The sequence below is a fragment of the Pantherophis guttatus genome, chromosome 4 (genome assembly GCF_059756535.1).
Source record: "Pantherophis guttatus breed Tessera chromosome 4, ASM5975653v1, whole genome shotgun sequence".
Classification (NCBI taxonomy): domain Eukaryota; kingdom Metazoa; phylum Chordata; class Lepidosauria; order Squamata; family Colubridae; genus Pantherophis; species Pantherophis guttatus.
In genome coordinates, this window is record NC_142066.1 from 81183023 (window position 1) to 81205311 (window position 22289).

The 22289-nt window shown below is 37.9% G+C and overlaps 1 protein-coding gene across 9 annotated transcripts in view; it reads right to left on the reverse strand.

The window, feature by feature from the left end:
- Positions 1 to 1074: 1074 nt before the first annotated feature.
- SEPTIN7 (septin 7) overlaps positions 1075 to 22289 on the reverse strand; it is a 148687-nt gene continuing 127472 nt past the window's right edge. For all 9 annotated transcript variants that reach the window (XM_060686117.2, XM_087894061.1, XM_087894066.1 and 6 more), the window contains 3 exons: positions 20819 to 20954; positions 4826 to 4965; positions 1075 to 2083 (listed from right to left, as the gene is read on the reverse strand). In XM_060686117.2, the coding sequence (XP_060542100.1) occupies positions 2044 to 2083; positions 4826 to 4965; positions 20819 to 20954 (316 nt within the window). In that variant the 3' untranslated portion in view covers positions 1075 to 2043. The remainder of the gene's footprint in view (positions 2084 to 4825; positions 4966 to 20818; positions 20955 to 22289) is intronic.

The window sequence follows — 22289 nt, forward strand, 5'->3', positions numbered from 1 at the left end:
ATATGATTTGTGGAAGTATCAAAAATAACAGCAGTTATAGTTTTCAGTATAACAGCTCATCTAGTCTAGAAGTATACATAAGATATTCACTTATGCACTAACATCTCAGTTTTTCAGGATAATTTTTTTTTCTGAAACTAATTCTAAAAGTTATATTCAGAACTCATTTTAAAAAACTGAAAAGCTGGACATAATCTGGTTCCTAATTGACTTTTCCCCCATTAATTTATCACTTTTTTTCAAAGCATAAAAATAATGACTAAAACAATGAGTGGAGAAACAGAGGACAATATTTCATTATTGGGAAAAAAACCTCTGTTAGTGCTGGTTATGTTTCAAAACAACAGGTCACAAATTCAATTTCATTTGAAAGTACAGTTAGTCTTCTTATGAGCAGTTTTTTAATGACTGTTCAAAGTTACAATGGCCTTGGAAAGGGTACCTTACAGCTTTTAAAGCAATTTTGACTATCAGAAATCATATGATTATATTTCAAATGCTTGGCCACAGGCTCATATTTATGATCAGTTGCCCAGTGCTCCATGGTCATTCAATTGCCATTTACAATCTTTGCCAGATTTTCCAGAAAATCAATTGGGGAGCTAGCTGTCTGTTGAGTTTCATATTCATGCAAATCTGAAACCCTGCAGCAGGAAGTTCTTTTTCTCTCAAAACAGCTGCCTGTTGGGAGTATTTTAGCTAGAAAGAGTTGAAATTCTTTGGCAGTCAGCTTTTTTGTTCCATTTGTTTAATGATCCAGGTGATCGCTTAACAACTGGGAAATGCTGGGATTGTGGTCTCGTTTGAGTGAAATTGTCATGTGATTGTTTTGCTCAAAGACTAAGGTTCCAATTGTGCTTGTAAAGTATTTCTCAGCCACCTACCTCACAGGATTGTTGTGGAAAAAATAGGAGGGAATAATATTAGGTATGTTTGCTGCCTTGAGTTATTTACAAAAATAATAAAGGTAGGATTTAAATAAAATAAAATATGTATAAAATGCCAGGTAAAATAGTATCAGTATTTAAAATAATGCCATTTTTCAACTAATATAATCTTTCATACTCAAGTATGTTACATCACAACATTGTTTATTATGTGACTTTTTACAATACAAACAAAAATACAGAAATGCAGTATATGAATACAGCTAAATATAGAATGGTGACTTTTCTCAAAAGGCCATGATTCTCATTTCCAGACTGCACGCAGGTAGAAACAGGTTGGTGATTAAATCCACACAGTTTTCTAGAAATGACTTATAAATGCATTTTCTTGCTAGTTGCCATAAAATGTAAAAGGAGAATTAAAGAAAATGTTTTATTCACTGGTTCCTAAGATATGAAAAACACCCCTACATTCTATTTAGCAGGGCCAATATATGGAAATATATCTAAATTATATGTTATTACAAAAATGAAGCAGTAATGAAATCCATCAGGCTAAAGCAATTACTAAATGAGAATAGCATACATTTAACGAATCCCAAACAAACAAAAGATTGTTATAAAAAGCTTTTAGGTGCCCCATAAACCTCTAAGTTTGTTTTTCCATGTCTATTTTTAAAACAATGTAAGTGTTAAAAATAGGGTCAACTGTGTTAGACTAAATTACATTGTTATATATGATGTACTGAATGGAATTTTATATAATAGACGCATAGTTCATATTATATTATGGCAATGTATCCTTATGGAAAATTTTCCCAAGTCCTTATATATTGGAATATTCTGTAAACAAATCAAACCACCAGAATATGATTGTGTAACAGAAAATTTCTTTACATTTAAATGATTTCTGTTCTTTTTTTGTATTTTGTAAAATAAAAAAAAGTACTTAGAGCTGTTTTCCTAAGCTTACAACATTCTAAACAATTCAAGGCATTCTCAAGGGCCATCAAAATTAACACAAAAACTTGTCATGCTGATAAATCCAAGCATATGGATACAACCGGTGCAAGATTGGTTAAACAGATCCAAGACACACTGATGTCCAAGGGTAGAATATTGGCAATTAAACAAAACTGGTGGTCTGCAAATATCTTTAAAATATCTTCCCTTTCTTTTTGTTTTTTTCCAAAGTTCTGGAGGAGAAAAAAGAACTCATTAGATATATTAGACACAGTATATATTATAACTAATATTCTCTTTGTATTATTATGCTAACTTATACATCTAATATTTCCTTTCTCAAAACTTCTGTTCTGAAAAGCTGTCAGCACTGAACATTATGCAAATATAGTGGGAAGTTATACCATTTTTGCCTAATAGTTTATAAAGTACAGACTTATAACAATAACAGTTATAAGAGGGAAAAATGCCCATAAATTACAGATTATGGCACGAAACTTAAACAGGCTGATGTGATTCCAATCTTCAAGAAGGGAGAAAAACAGTTTCAGGAAACTACAGACCAACCAGCCTGACATCAATACCTGGGAAAATCCTGGAAAAGAATAATCAAGCACTTGTGAGCATCTAGAAACGAGAAAAACCATTACTAGAAGCCAGCATGGGTTTATAAAAAAACAGATTGTGTCAAACAAACCTTACTGCATCCTTTGACAAAAGTGGTTAAATTAGTGAATAAGGGAAATGTGGTGGATATAGTTTACTTAGTCTTCAATAAGGCATTTGACAAAGTAGACCATAGCCCATTTCTTGGTGGATAGAAAAATGTGGGATAGACAGTACCACCACCAGATGGATTCACAAGTGGCTGATCAACCACACTTAGTGTGTAGTCCTCAATGGTACTATATCTACATGAAGGGAAGCATGCAGTGGGATACCTCAAGTTGTTTTATATCCAGAGCTCTTCTATATCTTCAAAGTGATCTAGATGAGGGGATAGAACGGGAATTCATCAAATTTGCAGATGATAACAAGATTGGGGGGAGGGAGGAATAGCTAACACTTTAGAAGATAGACTCAAGATTCAGAAGGATCTTAATAGACTTAAACACTGGGCCCTATCCAACAAAATGCAATTTAGTGCTGAAAAAAGGTCCCGCACACAGGAAATGAAAAACCAAATGCACAAGTATAGAACAGGGGGTACTTGGCTCAACATTAGTAACTGTGAGAGGCATCTAGGTATCTTAGTAGATCACTCACAAGAATGAGTACTTAATATGACTACCAAGTACTCTTCAATATCTTCATAAATGATCTAGATGAGGGGATAGAAAGGGAATTCATCTAATTTGCAGAGACACCAAACTGGAGAATAGTTGCTAACACTCTGAAAGACAGACTCAAGATTCAGAGGCATCTTGACAGATTTGGACCCTATCCAACAAGATGCAGGACAGTGATGAAAAAAAGAAAGGGTCTGCACTTGGGCAGGAAAAAGCAAATGCATAGGTACAGAATAGATGGTTCAACAGTAGTAGTTGAGAGAGCGCCAGCTATGGAGTCTCTCTCACAGCTACTACTACAAGAGTGTGCTGCAGCTACCAAAAAAGCCAATGAAGTCCTAGGCTGCATCAGTGAGGGATAGTTTCAAGATCATGTGAAGAGATAATATCATTTTATACTGCACTGATGAGACCACATTTGGAATACTGCATCCAGTTCTGCTCATCACAATAGAAAAAATATGTTGAGACCCTAGAAAGAGTGCAGAAAACAACAACAAGGGTGATAAAAGATCTGCAGGCTAAATCATATGATGAATAATTGAGGGGACTAGGTATGTCTACTCTACAAAGAGGACCAGATATAATAGCAATTTTCCAGTACTTAAGGGGCTGTTACAGAGAAGATGAGGTATTATGCTTCAAAGCACATGAGGGCAGGACAAGACGTATGAGTGGAAGATCATTAAACAGAGATCCAACCGAGAACCAAAGAGAAATTTCCTGATAATGAGAACAATTAATCAATGGAATGGCTTGCTTCTAGAAGTTGTCAGTACTTCATTACTGAGGTTTTCAATAAGACACTGGACTAAATTTGTCTGGAATGGTATAGGTCAGTGATGGCTAACCTTTTCCTGACCGAGTGCCCAAAGTGCGCGCGCGAATGCGTTCACTTACCCCATAACCTCCAAAATGCAATGCGTGCGCAAACCCCCTGCATGTGCCTTGACCCCGTGCATGCGCGCACGGCACCCTGCACGCACCATGCCTTTGCGCATGCGTGGCACAGATCCAAAGACCAGCTGGCCAGCGGGAGCTGTGCGAGCATGCGTGGCGGAGCTGAACTGGGGTGACAGCCTGCGTGCCATTATAGAGGGCACTGCGTGCCACAGGTTCACCATCACGGATATAGTTTATATGCCTATAATGATCATTAATGATATATGATATAGGTCTCCTTTTTGAGCAGAGGGATGGACTAAAAGACCTGCAAAATCTCTTTCAACCTTATTATTCTATGTACTAGAAGAATATGGCTATAAAAGGGATGGCAATTTCAGGCATATATATATAAAAAAGACAGAACTTGAAATGGGAATGAAAAAGACTAGTTTTTTGATCAGAAAAAAAATTACCTTTGTTAAGAGAACTTTTAATCAGATACTGTTTGTATTTTTAATAATAATTAGTTCATATAAATTCAAATAAGGCTAATTCATGAGAGGGATATAAATATATTATCTTTAAAAATACAACAAACTTGAATTATAGCTCACAGGTATACAATTCTATTTGTGTCAACCAAAATAAGCAGTCCATTTTTAGATACATTCCAAGTTTTGGTCAGACAAATTTGGTTTTTTGCAAATAGGATTGTAAGATGCAGAACAAGACACTGTTCTATGGAATGGGATTCTATCTTTATAATTCAAAATCACACCATCAGAAAGATCAGAAAATTACCTTGAAGAATTCTGTTGTTCCAAAATACGTTGCTGAGTTTCCCAATTTGACTTTTCATCTTCAAATTGACGTCGTTTTTCCTCCAGTTCTTTGTGTTGGGCCTCCAAATTCTTTTTCATTTGCTCATGACGTCGCTGGAGCTAAGGAAAAACATATTAAATATGGTTACTCATTTTTGATTAAAAATTCACTTTAAATTGTAATTTTTTAAAAAATTACTTTTCAACAATATTGTATGCACCTGGATGGAAGTCCATCCTTGCAATGCTTTAGAAGCCTCATTTTCCAAGCCTTATGCAATTTGGAAAAGGAGGCTTCTGAAGCAGGGCGAAAATGGAGTCTACTTAGAGGATGGCACAAAGTGGCTTTGGATCAGTACTGGGTTTCAATTTTGTTCTCTACCAGTTTGCTCATGGGTGTGCGTGCACGACGCTTCTGCACATGTGCAGATGTCTGGGCTGGTGGGTGGAGCCTCCTGCTGCCGCTGCCACCAGTTCACCCGATCCAGGGCGAACCGGTAGCAACCCACCACTGCTTTGGATGTATCAGTAGCAGAGAAAAATGGCAAAGGTAAGTGGGGCGCTTTCCACATGCTGATGGGCTGGGGGAAATCATGAGTGACCTACAATGGACCTCCCACATTGTCTGCTCTCCTTACCTGGACCGGGTGTCTTGGAAAATAGCTTCACTCTTTCCTCTCTGTGGCAGTCCCTCAAATATTGGAAAACTGCTACCATGTCTCCCCAGATCCTTCTCTTCACTAGACTAGCTATGCCCAGTTCCTGTAACCGTTCTTTAGTTTCCAGTCCCCTAATCATCCTGTTTGCTCTTCTCTGCACTTTTTCTAGAGTCTCGACATCTTTTTTATAGTGTGACTACCAAAACTGGATGCAGTATTCTAGATGTGGTCTTATTAAGGCTTTATAGAGCGGTATTAGTACCTCACTTGATCTTGATTATTTCCCTCTATTAATGCAATTTAGGATTGCATTGGGTTTTTTGGCTGCCGTTGCACACTGCTGGCTCATATTTAACTGGTTGTCCACTAAGACTCCAAGATCCCTCTCACAGTTACTATTAAGCCTGGTTTCACCCAATCTAGGTGCGTACTTTTGGTTTTTCTTGCCTAAGTGTAAGACTTTACTTTTCTATACATTGAATTTCATTTTGTTAGATAGGGCCCAGTGTTCAAGTCTGTCAAGATCCATCTGGATCTTCAGCCTATCTTCTAGGGCAGTGATGGCAAACCTTTTCGGCACCAAGTGCTGAAAAGGTCACACGGAAATGGCATGTGCGCTTGTCGGGGCCACACTCAGGAAAAGCTGAATTTCCGAGTTCTAGCGCGCATGCACGCCTGATAATCAGCGGGCTGACGCGCATGCTCAGGCTGGTTTTTGGCACTGCCACATGCGTGAAGGGATCACACTCTGGAAAAGCTGAACTTCCATGTTCTGGTGCGCATGTGCACCTGACAATCAGCTGGCTAGTGTGCATGCGCTCACCAGTTTTCGGTAGTGCCACGTGCACCAAGGACAACTTACTGAAGCATGCACAAGCGTGCCAGAAACCCGGAACACAAACAGACAAGGCCACGCATGCTGGGTGACATGGCTTCACATGCCACTTTGGGCACGTGTGCCATAGGTTCGCCATCATGGTTCTAGGGTGTTCTGTACCAGGGGTGAAATGCTCCCGGTTCAGACCGGCTTGGGCGAGTAGGTAGCAATGGCGGCGGGCAGTTCGGAGAATCGGTAGCAAATATCCCTGCCCCCGCTCCCCATGCCCAACTGAGCCAGGCGATCATCAGAGGCTTTTTTTCTTTTACATGCCTCTGACGATCCAAGCTCTGACGATCCCAGCTGAGTTGCCTGCTAATCAGGCAACTCAGCTGGGATCGTCAGAGCCTTTTGAAAGCATTTTTTTACATGGTTTTACATGTAAAAAAATGGTTTTAAAAGTAAAAAAAAAAATGGCCACGCCCACCCAGTCACATTACCCCCCCACCAAGCCACACCCACTGAACCGGTAGTAACAAATTTTAGATTTCACCACTGAACTGCAGCAGTATTTAGAATATGCCCTATAGCAGGGGTGAAATTCAGCAGGTTCTGACAGGTTCTGGAGAACTTGCAGCAGAAATTTTGAGCAGTTCAGAGAACGGCAAAACCACCTCTGGCTGGCCCCAGAGTGGGGTGGGAATGGGGATTTTGCAGTATCCTTCCCCTGGAGTGGGGTGGGAATGGAGATTTTGCAGTATCCTTCCCCTGCCACGCCCACTAAGCCACACCACGCCCACTAAGCCACGCCCACAGGACCGGTAGTAAAAAAATTTGGATTTCACCATTGTTCTGTACTTATAACTTTGATTTTTCCTGCGTAAATGTAAAACTTTGTTTTTCTCCACAATAAATTCATTTTGTTGGATAGGGCCCATTGTTCTAATTTGTCAAGATTTTTTGGATCCTGAGCTTCAGTTCTGGGGTGTTGGCTATTCCTGCCAGTTTAGTATCATCTGAAATAAGAATGAAATAAGATTGGTTTGGCATGATGTGTCAAACCCATGCTGACTGCTACTTATTACTTTACTCATTTCTAGATGTTGGCAGATCTGCTTTTTTATTTCTTTTCCAGTATCTTCCTGAGTATTGATGTTAGACTGATTGGTCTGTAATTTCTGGAGTCTTTTTTTTCTTCCTTTTTGAAGATGGGAACCACATCAGCTCTTTTCCAGTCCTCTGGTAGTTTCCCAGTGCTCCAAGATTTTTGAAAGATGTGGTGCACTGGTTCTGAGATGACATCTGCCAGCTCTTTTAGAACTCTGGGATGTAATCCATCAGGTCCCGGTGGTGGCGCAGTGGTTAGAGCGCAGTACTGAGCCGTGGTGGCACAGTAGTTAGAGTGTAGTACTGCAGGGTACTTCTGCTGACTGCTGATTGCCAGCAATTCGGCAGTTCAAGTCCCACCGGCTCAAGGTTGACTTCCATCCTTCCGAGGTCAGTAAAATGAGGATCCAGATTGTTGAGGGCAATATGCTGACTCTGTAAAGTGCTTAGAGAGGGCTGTAAAAAGCACTGTGAAGCAGTATATAAGTCTAAGTACTATTGCTATTTCTATTCATTAAGATCAGATAGGTGTTTCCATATTGTTTTTGTTTTTTTTTTGCTTATTTTAATTTTTGTTTCTAGTCTCTCTTTTACAGTTACGTTTTTGGTAGGTTGGGCTATAGTTTTTTTCGATGAAGACCGATGCAAAGAATGAGTTAAACAGCTCTGTTTTTGCTCTGTTGCCTGTTACTTCCCTGCCGTCTTCTCTCTTTAGTGTACCGAACATTTCCTTGACTTTTTTCTTGTCATTTATATGTTTTAAATTATCTTTGACTTTTGTTGCAATCTTTGTTCATTCTGAGCTTTTGCTTTCCTGACTTCATCTTTGCAGATTCTGGCTATCTGCTGATATTCTGCCTTAGTTGTGTGTCCCTCTTTCCATTTTTTGTACTTGTCCTTTTTTTGTCTTTCAATTTGTCAGACAGATCTTTGTGCAGCCATGCTGGTTTCTTCATGGATTCCTTGTTTTTCTTTCTCAGTGGTACTGTGCTGGTCTGGGCTTTTATGATCATACTTTTCAGAGTTTCTTAAGATTTTTGAGTTGTTTTCCCCTTTAGGATTTTCATCCAAGGAATCTTTCCCAAGTGCTCTCTGAGTTTATTAAAATAAGCTCTTTTAAAATCTAAGACTCTGGTGTCATTATGTTCTAGAATAGAATAGAATAGAATACTTTATTGGCCAAGTGTGATCGGACACACAAGGAATTTGTTTTGATGCATACACTCTCAGTGTACATAAAAGAAAAGATACATTCGTCAAGAATCATAAGGTACATCACTTAATGATAGTCATAGGGAACAAATGCAATCAAATCATATTAGGAAACAGTCAATATAAATAGTAAGGATACCAGCAACAAGGTTACAGTCATACAGTCAAAAGTGGGAAGAGTTGGGTGATAGGAACAATGAGAAGATTAATAGTAACACAGACTTAATAACTAGTTTGACAGTGGTGAGGGAATTATTTGTTTAGCAGAGTGATGGCATTCGGGAAAAAAACTGTTCTTGTGTCTAGTGTCTTGTGTCTTGTGTTCTGGTGTGCAGTGCTCTACAGTGTCGTTTTGAGGGTAGGAGTTGAAACAGTTTATGTCCAGGATGCGAGGGGTCTGTAAATATTTTCACAGCCCACTTTTTGACTCGTGCAGTATATAGGTCCTCAATGGAAGGCAGGTTGATAGTAATTGTTTTTTCTGCAGTTCTAATTATCCTCTGAAGTCTGTGTCTGTCTTGTTGGGTTGCAGAACCAAACCAGACAGTTATAGCTGTGTAGATGACTCTCAATAGTTCCTCTCTAGAACTGTATCAGCAGCTCCTTGGGCAGTTTGAGCTGAGTTGGCGCAGAAAGAACATTCTTCATTGTGCTTTTTTGATGACGTTTTTGATGTTAGGTGTCCATTTTAGGTCTTGAGATATGGTAGAACCTAGAAAATTGAAGGTCTCTACTGTCAATACTGTATTGTCTAGTATTGTAAGAGGTGGTAGTATGGGAGGGTTTCTCCTAAAGTCCACCACCATTTCTACGGTTTTGAGTGTGTTCAGTTCCAGATTGTTCTGGTTGCACCACGAGGCTAGTTGTTCAACCTCCTGTCTTGTATGCAAATTCATCATTGTCTCGAATCAGACCGATCACTGTTGTGTCATCTGTGAACTTCAGTAGTTTAACAGATGGATCATTTGAGATGCAGTCAATGGTATATAGAGAGAAGTGGAGAGAGCACACAGCCTTGTGGGGCCCCTTGCTAATTGTACAGGTATCTGATGTGATTTTGCTTAGCTTCACCTGCTGCTTCCTGTCTGTTAGGAAGCTTATGATCCACTTACAAGTGTGTTCAGGTACCGCTAACTGGTTTAGCTTAGTTAGAAGAATGTCTGGAATGGTTCTATTGCTTGTGTTTGTGTTATGTTGAATTCTAGTATGACATGGTCACTTTCACCCAGGATTCCTGCAGTTTCAACTCCCTCTATCACTTCTTCTCTGTTTGTAAGAATTAAGTCCTGTATGGTTGTCCTTCTAATTCCCTCCTCTACCTTTTGGACAACAAAGTTGTCAGCTAGGTTGGTTAGGAACCTATTTGATTTGTACTTGGTGCAGAATTAGCCTTCCAATTGATGTCAGAGTAATTGAAATCCCCCGTTACTATTGTAGTGTGTTTCCTACATATGTTAGTTGGTTAGCAAAAAGGACATCTATTTTTTCTGCTTGATTGGGTGGCCTATAGTATACACCTATGGCCGTGTCATTCTTTTCTTTTATATTGACCCATATGCAATCTAGGTTTTCGTCTTTGGTTTCATGCATTTCTGAAGGAATATAATGGTCCTTTACATACAGTGTAACTCCACCTCCTCTTTTATGGGGTCTGGGTTTTTTTCTGAAGAGTTTGTATCCTTCTATCAGTATGTTCCAGGAATGGGTTACATCCCACCAAGTTTCTATTATTCCAACTATATCATATCTACCTTCATGTATTAATAGTCCAAGTTCACCCTGTTTGTTCCCTAGATTTTGTGTATTTGTATATAGGCACTTGAGATTTTTATATCTGACTCCAGGTATGCTTCCTATGTCTCCTATTTGATGTTTGAGTTTGTCTATCTTCCCATCCCTTATTTCATTATTTGACTTGCTTTCTAGGGGTTTTTGCTTGGAATTAGGTCCTAGCGATCCTATAGATTGGTCATCCTCCCCCCTCAATTTTAGTTTAAAGTCCTCCTGATAAGTTGAGCTAGTCGTTTTCCAAAAACATTCTTCCCAGTCTTTGTGAGGTGCAGTCCATCCCTTGCCAAAAGCACATAATGGAGATAGTACAGACCATGGTCCAGGAATCAATTTTTTTGGCAAGACCAACCCTTTAGCCAGTGGTTCACTTCTAGAATTCTTTGTTCTCTTACCGGATGTTGTCCTTTCGTTGGCAGTACAGATGTAAAAACTACTTGTGCACCTAAGTCCTTGACTTTCTTGCCTAGCTGCTCATACCACTCAATATTATTTTCAAGTCCTTTTTTGTGTCATTCGTCCCTACATGTAGTAGTAGAAGAGGATAGTAGTATTTGGGCCTAATTATTTTGGTTAGGTTCTCAGCCACATCCTTGATTTTTGCTCCAGGGAGACAACATACCTCCCTAAATTGCATATCTGGACTGCAGATGGCTGGTTGTGTTCCTCTGAGAATAGAATCTATCACAAACACTTGCCTTCCTTTTTTAGGGGGTGCAATCTGGGGTGCTTTTCTGTTTATCACAGGTGAGTTTATTGATGTGACGTTTTTAGGGATGTTTGATGATGTCTCTTTTCTAAGTGTTTACATGTTTTCTTTGAGGGGAGGTTGTGCGTCTGAGTATTTTCAACTAGGGGAAAATTGGTTGCTCAGTTTTAATGGGACTGCTTCTGATTGGATTAGATTGGGCAGCAGGGGTTGTTAGATGTGTGCTGCTTCTTTCTTTGATTATTGTTTTCTTCTATATGTGACATGCCTCCATTTGTCTTCCTCAGCAGGGTCAAACTTTGGGAGTTATTTGTTCATTATTTAGTTCGATTTGGGTATAGCTTTCTTGCATAGGTTGGAGTTTGGCTAGAGCTGCCTCTAGATCCATTACTTTTTCCACTAGTAGTTCACATAGCTTGCATTTAATACATGTGTAATTTAGGTGTTCTTTGGGCATAAGCACATACATAGAACATATATTGCATATCACAATAGTATCAGTTACCTGTTCCATGAGTTTGTTTGTTTTTGCTGGTTTTTTTAAGGGTAGAAAGTTTTATATCTTTTTTAAAATAATTTTTTCTGCCTTTTTGTGCTTGTTTTTATACTTCGTTATTTATTTTGCTTGCTTACTATTATGTTAGTTTTATTTATCCCTTTCTATATTTTAAAAAAGTTTTTGAGCTCCAGTTTCCCCCGATCTTATTATTTAAGATTTGTCTTATTTATTTGATTGACCTTTATTAATCCTATTCATTCTTTCTAATTTTCCACTCTTGTCCTTATTATTTGCCCATTTATTTATCTTTTATTTTCTGTCTTGTATTTATTTTTATTCTCTACCAGGGTCTTCCCTCCCTGCCTATTGGAACCTCAGGCTTAATTTGTTGCCTTCACTTCCCTCATTTGCTGCTCTGGCCTTTTGTTGTTTTCTCTGCCAGCTCCCTTCTGTCCTTTGGTGCTCCAGTCTTTTTAGCCTCGTTCCTGCTCTGGTCAGCTCTTTCAGCCTGCTGTGCAGCTTTCCGGTCAAGTCAGTTCTGCTGTCCAGTCTGTTTCGCTCAGCCCTCCACTCACCTCCACTGTCGCTTTCCCGGTTGCTCTCTGCAGTGCTCTCAGGTTCTAGCTCACATGCTGCCTTGTGCTGCTGCTGGCTCTCTCTCTTCCCTGGTGCTCTGCTGCTCTAGAGCCACATGGCTCCCTTTTGGTGTCCGTCACACTGGGGATGCTGCTTCCACCAGTGAACAGGACTGCCTGGATGGTCCTCAGCAAGCTCGTGTCTCTTCTCTTCCCTTCCTCCCTGCTCTGTTCCCTCACCGGCTCAATGATCCACAGCAAGTTCGCCTCTCTTCTCTTCTCCTCTTCTCTGCCTCTGACAGTTGTTGTGCTGTCCTCGGTTGGCTGGTCTTTCTGCCCACAGCTGTTTTTCCTCCCTGCTTTGCAGCTGGTCCCACTTGCTCACCAGCTTGCCTCTTTATTCTCCACCGGTTGGTTTTGCTGCCTGCAGTCTGTTTGCCTCTCTGTTCGTCTCACTCTGATGGGCCTTTGGTCTCTTGGTTAGGCCTCTCAGGTGCAGCTAGGCTTCTTTCTCTTTTAATTTCTCCAATCTTCTTCTCCTTTTCCTTTTTCCAGTCTTTTTTCTTTTTGTATGACTTGTCTTTCTCTCTCTACCTCTCCTCTTCCTAGTTTTATTTTATTTTAGTAACAATGTATCTGCCTGCAATGTGACTATGCTTCCTCCGTTGTTGCCATCTTGAATTGATTATGTCATCTTGGATTGACCATGTGGGAGGCATGGGTTGTAACTTCAAAATGAATTTTACCGTGTTTTCCTGAAAATACGACCTATCCCGAAAGGAAGTCCTTGATTTTTACATGTGCGCCCAATATAAGCCCTAATTAAGACCCCGCCTACTCCAGAGTGTCCAGGTAAAAATTAAGATGGTGGGGTGGAGCTGCCCTACTACTTACCTTTGGAGAGTTGCAGCCAGGCCTCGCACACCCTGAAACCTGCCTTGCCAGCCTATTTCTTCTGCAGCCAGCAAGGCTTTCCTGAAAGCCTCTGTAGCCAACAACAAAACTCTGGATCGATCAGGAGTTCTGTTATCAGCTGCAGAGGTCTTCAGAAAAGCCTTGCCGACCTTTTGCCAACTACAGAAGAAGTTCCTGAAGGCCTCTGACAGTGAAAAGGAGGCTGGGCGCAACATGCGCAAGTGATGTGAGCCAGTGGATGACATTCTTCCAAAAATAAAATCTGGTGCCTTTTTGATGGGAAAAAAAAGACAGGGTCTTATTTTCAGGGAATCACGGTAGTTTTGCGAGATCCATCAAACTGTTTCTAAGTGACTAGTATTCAATTGAGGACTTACTTGTTCACACAAATAATTTCAATTAAAAGCAATATTAAAAACAATCTTTTAGCTTCCTATGTACGATGGAAGAGAAAAGAGAATAAGATTAGCAATCATGGCAGTATATACTTTAAAGTGGTAGCAAAAAATTCAAACAAATATATATAAATGAAGCAATAGAATCATCCAGAATGGATTTGAGAATTACAAATTTCATTTATAGTTGTTTATTCTGACTTGTTAAGTCAAAACCCAATATTTCTTCTGATTCAGCCATTCTACTGTAGATTTACTTTTGGGTTAGGATCACTGTTGTACTGCATGACTTATATCCATCCCCTGAACATTTGGAAACCAACCCACAAGCTTGGAGAATGAACCTTCATCTTCACTCATATCTGTTTCAGGTCACTGGTAGATAACATTTACATTGTCCCACAGAGTTTTCTTGTATAACTAAGATCCATTGTTCCATGAATAAATATGAGCCATCTACGACCTGAGGTTGCTAACAGCCAGTTGTATCATTCAAATGGTCTTTGGCCAACCCAAGAAACTACTTTTGTTTAATGTTTTCCTAATGGAAAATGCATAATAATAATATATCATAAGGAGTGCCCTACAGATCTTGGAAGTTCTCTGAAGAGAAGCTACATTATTTCTTTCTGAAGACTACAGAGATGTCTTTGGATTGAGGCATTTTTCACTTTCACAAACTTGTGAAAGAGCAAACTCTATGGCAGTAAGCAACATCAAACTATCAGTTAATTGTCCTTTCATCTGACTCACCCTTTTAGAACGGATCATCCTATAATTTTACTACTTTTTCCAAAAGACAGTGAATGTTGGTTCAACATATTCAATATAGATATGACACAATTTACCTATTAACAGGATTTAAATGAAACTCTTTATCACAACATTGTAGGTTACAATATTGCAAGATTATATAGTTGTGCTCATAAGTTTATATACCCTGGCAGAATTTATGATTACTTGGCCATTTTTCAGAGAATATGAATGATAACACGAACACTTTTCTTTCACTCATGGTTAGTGTTTGGCTGAAGCCATTTAATATCAATCAACTGTGTTTACTCTTTTTCAATCATAATGACAACAGAAACTACCCAAATGAAAAACTTTATTATTAAGAGGAAATCTCGGAGGAAGAGATAACAAAATGTCTAGAAAAATCAGATTTACCTAAAATAACTGAACAATACAAGGGAATGTTAGAAGAAAGAATAACAATTAACAGAAGCGATCAAAAGAGAAAAAAATGAGAAAGCACCAGGACCGGATGGCCTACCAGCAGAACTATACAAAACATTACAAGAAGTGATGAATAATGTAATGCTGGAACTATTTAATGAACTTCTAATGAAGGCAAGAATGCCAGACTCATGGAGGGAGGCCTATGTAACATTCATACCTAAAGAACATGCTGATTCACAATTGATAAAAAATTATAGACCAATTTCGTTATTAAATGTGGACTATAAGATTTTTGCTTCAATAATGGCGATAGGCTAAAATGAATTTATCCATATGGACCAAAATGGTTTTTTACCTAAGAGACAAATCAGAGACAATATGAGGATAATTCTAAATACGCTGGAATATTATGAGACACACTCAGAAAAACAAATGGCGATGATGTTTTTAGATGCCCAAAAAGCTTTTGACAATGTGAACTGGCAATTCATGGTAGAACAATTGCAGATAATGGATTTTGGGGAGAAATTTGTAAATACTATAAAAACAATTTATGATAATTTATAGCTTCTTTCATTGCTGTTGCTTGATTATTCATGGCTTCTTTCATAAATTCTTTAAAATCATTAAGTGCTGCCTCCTGACTCTGACTCTGTGAATCAGCCGGAAGTTGTGCTTTCTGTGTCACCACTGACACAACTGGAGAACCTCCCCCTCCTTTAACAACTCCTGGTTTCACTTGTTTAGAAGCCTTTTTTCCCCCCCTTCTAAAGAAATCTTTTTTTTTTCCAAAGCCACAAAGTCCCTTAAACAACTTTAAAATGTTTTTAATTTATAGTCTCTAATTTATCAGGCAGGATAGGTTTTTTTTCTCCACAAGCTCTCACTTCCCAGCAGTTAATAAGCAGCTAATCCACTCTCCCAGCGCAAAGTTCTCAATAAGCACTTTCGTTTCTGGCTTTCATTTTCAAAACTATAACAAAGACGCCATCTTCAGCCTCCAGCTCAATGAAATTCAGTTTGAAACAAAGTAACTTCGGATTTAAGCTCTGTACTTTTAAAGCTTGTTCTCCTGTTTCCGCTCTGCCTGCGTTTGTAATCAGTCAAACTCACTTTTGAGAGCAGGATCGGATCGCGGCTTCTCGCTCTGCTTTCGCAAAGTCGTCCTGGCTTCGGAGCTTCTTGGCGGGCTGGCTGGGGAGCTCTCACCCTCCAAGCCTCTGGAAATATTCCAGAGGGCTTTCGGGGAGCTCTACTCTCGCCCACCGGCTCTCCTCTCCTTCTTTTCCCGAAGGGGAGGTTTTTCAGCCGCCAGACAGCCGGTTTGCGCTGTCAAAGCGGCTTTTACGAAGAAACAGGGCTGGCGGTCTAAAAAGACTGTCTACGAAGCCTGCGGTGCTGACAATTTATGATAGACAATTTGCTAAGATAATGATAAATGGAGAAATGATAGAAAGTATTACTATTACAAAGGGTACAAAACAAGGATGTCCCTTATCCCCGTTGTTGTTTATTTTGACTTTAGAAGTCTTAAATAGAAATATTAGGCGAAATGAACGAGATAAAAGGGATGAAAATTAAAAAAGAAGAGTACAAATTACAAGCTTTTGCTGATGATTTAGTATTCATCTTAGAAGAACCTCAAACAACAGGCCCTAAATTATTAGAACAAATAGAAAGTTATGGGAAGGTCACTGGTCTAAAAATAAACAAAGAAAAAAAATGAAAATTTTGGTGAAAAACATTACAGAAAAACAAAAGAGATAAAAGACAAATTAGATATACAAGATATTTAACGTCCAGATGTGCAATGATAAAAGAGGATAATTATTATAAATTAAAAGAACAAATTGAGAAAGACTTGGAGAAATGGAAAAATATTCAACTGTCATTTATGGGAAGAGTCACAATAATAAAGATGAACATTTTACCAAGACTATTATTTTTATTCCAGACAGTACCGATAATAATTGAGAAGACATATTTTCAACATCTTAATAAAATAACAAGGAAATTTATATGGCAAGGGAAAAAAGCAAGAATAAGCATAAAAATGCTTCAAGACATGAGATTACACGGTGGATTTGTACTGCCGAATTGGGAATTATATTACCAGACAGCAGCATTGACATGGATGAAGGAATGGGTTGAATTAAGAAATATAAGACTATTAACATTGGAAGATCACAATTTACAACTGGGATGGCATGCCTTCCTATGGTACGTAGAAGTAAGATACATATATACTTTCATAGACATTATATAAGGAACGCATTGTTATTGGCATGGGAGAAGGTTAGAGATAAATACTATGTGAAAATACCAGTATGGTTATCAACAATGGAAGCTTTAATACACCCAAATATTTTTAATTTTAGAAATATTGTTAGATACAAGGAATTATTAACAGATAAGGGGGAATTGAAGGGGAAATGAGAACTGGAAGAACAGGGTATTGAGATGGATTGGTATATGTACATGCAAATACAAACAAGATATGAAAAAGATGCTAAATTACATGGTTTTTATTTAGAAAAGACAGAGTTGGATAGGATACTCATAGGAACAGAGGACAAACTAATAAAAACATTGTAATTTTTTACTTGGCATTGAGTTGGAGGGAGAACAAGTAAAGGAATCAATGATAGCTTAGGCAAAGAATTTTGGATATTCAATTGATTTAGACAAATGGCAACAGTTATGGGAAAAGAATTACAAACTAACAATCTCCACTGCATATAAAAAAATCTATATAAAATGTTTTACAGATGGCATATGCCTCCTGAGAAACTGGCAAAAATGTTTAAAGATAAATCAGCTAAATGTTGGAAATGTCACCAGCTACCAGGATCTTATTATCATATGTGATGGACATGCCCAGAAGTTAAAAACTATTGGAATAAAATTAAGACATGGTTGGAAGAAATGACACAACAACATATTGATTTAAAACCAGAGCTGTTCCTACTGGGTATCCTTCCAAAGTAAACTAGCAAAGAAAATACTTATTTGATTATACATGTAATAACAGCTGCAAGGATTGTTTTTGCACAAAATTGGAAAGCAGAGAAAATACCCTTGGAAGTTGAAGTAATTAAATTTTTTTTAGACAGTGCAGAAATGAATAGATTAACTTTGATGATTAAAGAAAAAGAGGATTCAGAATACTTTTAAGATATGGGATCAATTTTACCATTGGTTAAAAAAGAAATACAGATAAGTAAATTAATAGCTATGTAAGAAAATGGTATAATTAGAATAGTGTACTTTTGGAGAAATGTTGTAATAGATTTGGTGAAAATGAAGACAAAAGAAACAACAAAAAAAGTAGCAATCACGGAGAAATGTCGAGTGCCGTGATGTCACACGGAAGGGATGATTGATGTATTAAATGATTGTGTATGTGTATAAAATAAAAAAAAAAAAAAAGAAACTACCCAAATGACCCTGATCACAAGTTTAAATACGCCTGTTCTTAATATGGTGTAGTGCCCACTTTAACATCAATGACAGCTTGAAGTCTTTTGTGGTATGTGTGGATGAGGCTCTTTATCTTCTCAGATGGTAAAGCTGCCCATTCTTCCTGGCAAAAAGCCTCCAGGTCCTGTAAATTCTTGGGTTGTCTTACATGAAATGCAAGTTTGAGATCTCCTCAGAGTGGCTCAATGATATTGATGTCAGGAGACTGAGATGGCCACTCCAGAACCTTCACTTTATTCTGCTGTAGCCAATGACAGGTCGACTTGGCCTTGTGTTTAGGATCATTGCCATGCTGGAATGTCCCATGCGCAGCTTCCAGGCTGATGAATGCAAATTGTCCTCCAGTATCTTTTGATAATATACTGCATTCATCATGCCATTAATTCTGACCAAATTTCCTGTGCCTTTGTAGCTCACACATCCCCAAAACATCACCAATCCAGCTCCGTATTTCACAGTAGGAATGGTGTACTTTTCATCATAGGCCTTGTTGACTCCTCTCCAAATGTAGTGTTCATGGTTGTGGCTGAAAAGCTCATATTTGGTCTCATCACTCCAAATGACTTTGTGCCAGAAGGTTTGAGGCTTGTCTCTGTGCTGTTTGACGTATTGTAAGCGGGATACTTTGTGGCATTTTTGTAGTAATGGCTTTCTTCTGGCGACTTGACAATGCAGCCCATCTTTCTTCAAGTGCCTCCTTATTGTGAATCTTGCAACAGCCACACCACATGTTTTCAGAGTCCTGTATTTCACCTGAAGTTATTCGGGGGTTTTTCTTTGCATCCCGAACAATTTTCCTGGCAGTTGTGGCTGAAAGTTTAGTTGGTCTACCTGACCGTGCTTTGGTTTCAACAGAACCCTTCATTTTCCACTTCTTGAGTTTGAACACTGCTGATTGGCATTCTCAATTCCTTAGATATCTTTTTGTACCCCTTTCCTGTTTTATACAGTTCAATTATCTTTTCCCGCAGATTCTTTGACAATTCTTTTGCTTTCCCCATGAATCAGAATCCAGAAATGTCAGTGCAGAACTGGATGAAGGATGCAAGGGTCTGTCAGGAGGCCAGAAACTCATTGACCTTTTATACACACATACTAATTACATGCAAACAGATCACAGGTGAGGATGGTTACCTTTAATAGCCATTCATACCCCTTTATGTCAACCTGCGTGCATGTTATCAGGCCACAATCACCAGGGTATGTAAACTTTGGATCAGGGTCATTTGGGTAGTTTCTGTTGTCATTATGATTGAAAAAGTTGATTGATAGTAAACAGCTTCACCCAAACACTAACCATGAGTGAAAGAAACTTTTTCATGTTATCATTCATATTCTCTAAAAAATGGTCAGGAAATCATAAATTCTGCCAGGGTATGTAAACTTATGAGCATAACTGTAAATAATTCTAAACCCTTCACAAATGTTTACCATTGTACATGCCATGACAACTTTTTTATGTTAAACAAATCCACTCTTAGTGTAAAGCAAATAATACTGTACATATTTAACTAAAAATAAGAGCCTCTGAATTAATTGAGATTATTACAAAGTAAATACATATACATAAAACACATATTTTGCTTGTTGAGTATGTATTTGTCCTGTATCCCTGAAAACATGAGGATGTACTGTGTTTCCCCGAAAATAAGATCCTGTCTTATATTTTTTTGAACCCTGAAATAAGCGCTTGGCTTATTGCTATGCGCCCAAAAGCCCAATTGGGATTATTATCACGGGATGTCTTATTTTGGGGGAAACAGGGTAACTGTCTACGCCTTTGTGAGGCAATGATTTCTGTGCATTTATGAAAAAGCAATTTATTTTACAAGTGAAACACTTTATTTTTATAGGCAATTAAAATTAATGAGGACTAAAAATTAAATTCATATTCAAATAATATTTTTGTTCTAACATTCTTTTCAATGTATATATGGCTCCTTGGTTAAGTGGTATTTACATATTAAGTGCCAAACATATATAAATGGACCACATTCAAATGTTTCTGGGGGGAAAATCTTTAGTTTTTAAAGAAATTGGCAATTCTTCTTAACAAAACAGGGAGGCCAGAAAGTACAGAATAATTTTGGAGTTTGTTCATTCATTTTTTAAAAATCTAATTTTTCTTTGATAGAGAGAACATATCCTTTTCCTTTTGGATTCTTTCTGTATTATGGATGACTGCTTTTCTTACTCTGACATAAACCTTTATCATCATGTTTTAAAGTGCTTTAATAGGATATTTACCACATTGATTGTCTTGTTTTACAGTCCAAAGTCTAATCCATTGCGAGGAAAATAAATCTGAAATTCAGCTTAACACATTTATTGTTGCATTTTATCATTCCAGAATCATTTATCCCCTACCATCAAAATAGGCTAAATGTTTCACAAAAGCTTTTCCAGTTATACAGTTGTTATTATCTCTGTGCCTTGCAGCTTGGTGCAGTGACAGTCCATTTGTTGTAAGAAGTTATTAGGAGTTACCCTTATCTCTCATGGTACATAGGATATTATTCTGATTTCCCTTATATAGATGTTTATCCTTAGAGTAGCGCAATCACAGTGATAAATACTATATTGCTTCTAATTATTACTTTATTCAGTTGAAGTTTTTTTATCAACCTATACATACCTCGGCTTCAGAGTCTTTCAGTTTCTGAACTTTTTCTTTGACCTTCATTTCAAATACCTGCTCCATTTCCATTTCCATTTTCTTCATTTTTGCCACATGTTCCCGCCTTTCTTCTTCCATTTGTGCCAGAGGACTCCTGGAATAAGCCAGAACAGACAATTATATTCAATATTATTTTACTTCATTGGGGAGAAACATAATGGACATACATCAATAACAGTCAAGCAACATTCTAATATGAAGTAACCTAGTGTTGAGACACAGCTAACAAACAGAATTTAAATGCCTCACTTTATTGTATTCTATACTAAAAAATAACATAAAAAAATAGTTTAGGGGACAATGAAATCATCTGATGTTCTACTTACAGTAGTATAACAAAAACAATAATTCTAAAATGTTAAAAATATATGCCGGGCTAGTGGGTATCAATACCATAAGTATATAATGGACATCCTTGAGAAGCAGTATACTTCGCTCATTGTATCACTGTTTGTCAGTCGGCTTAACTTGGAACCAGAATTCTGTTGCTATTCCTCTTACATTTACACACACACACACACACACACACTTTGAAGCCTGTGATATCAATTAATCAGTAGCCATCCAGTCTGTTGTCAGGTTTTTTGATAAAAGAAAATGCTATCTATTTAGTTGGTGCCACAATTTGACAATTATAGCAGGAAATGACTTGATAATTGATTTATATAGCAGCTAAGAAAGAACCCAAGAAAAAAGGGAGAATGAAAGGGAAAAAAAGAAGATTGAGAAATAGTTATCCAGTCAAATCTAAATAGATTGACAGAAATGAGAAAGAAAGAGACTGAACTAACATTGGAAATAAGTAATAAGCAAATATTAAAGAAGACTGAGGAAAAGTAATCAGACAGATATATTTGGAACATGGTACCCTTAAATAAGTTACAATTAAAATTCTTTGGAAGGTGCCAGTTTGGGGAAGAATGTGGTCTAGATTCGCAAAGGGAAATTATTCTAGGTATGTCTTTTACTATTACTATAGCAGTATGATATAGCAACTTAACAAAAATTTTAGAAGAAAAATAGAGAACTTTCTTGATGTATTGGATATTATCCCCAAATAAAATAGACTGCAATGTAAATAAGAATTTTCAACACCCTCCTGAAGTGCTGTAGAGCTGTATTAATGAGTCACTGCTTCTGGAAAAGGGATAATAGAATTTGGAATTTGAATTTGTGCATGAATAGATACAACCAGTGGTGGGATTCTACCGTTTCGCACTGGTTCGGTAGAACCAGTTGTTAAGCAATTTGGAGAACCAGTTGTTAGAAAAAAATCTCCTTTTGTTTTTTTCCACTTTACAGGGTTAATCCTGTAAGGAATTTTTGTTTCCTAGCCTAATCTTTATTGCCCTGCTTACAGAAACTGCCTCTCCATTAACCCTTATTACATTCTTGGCAGTACGCCTAGATTTACTGTCGCTTCCGGTTC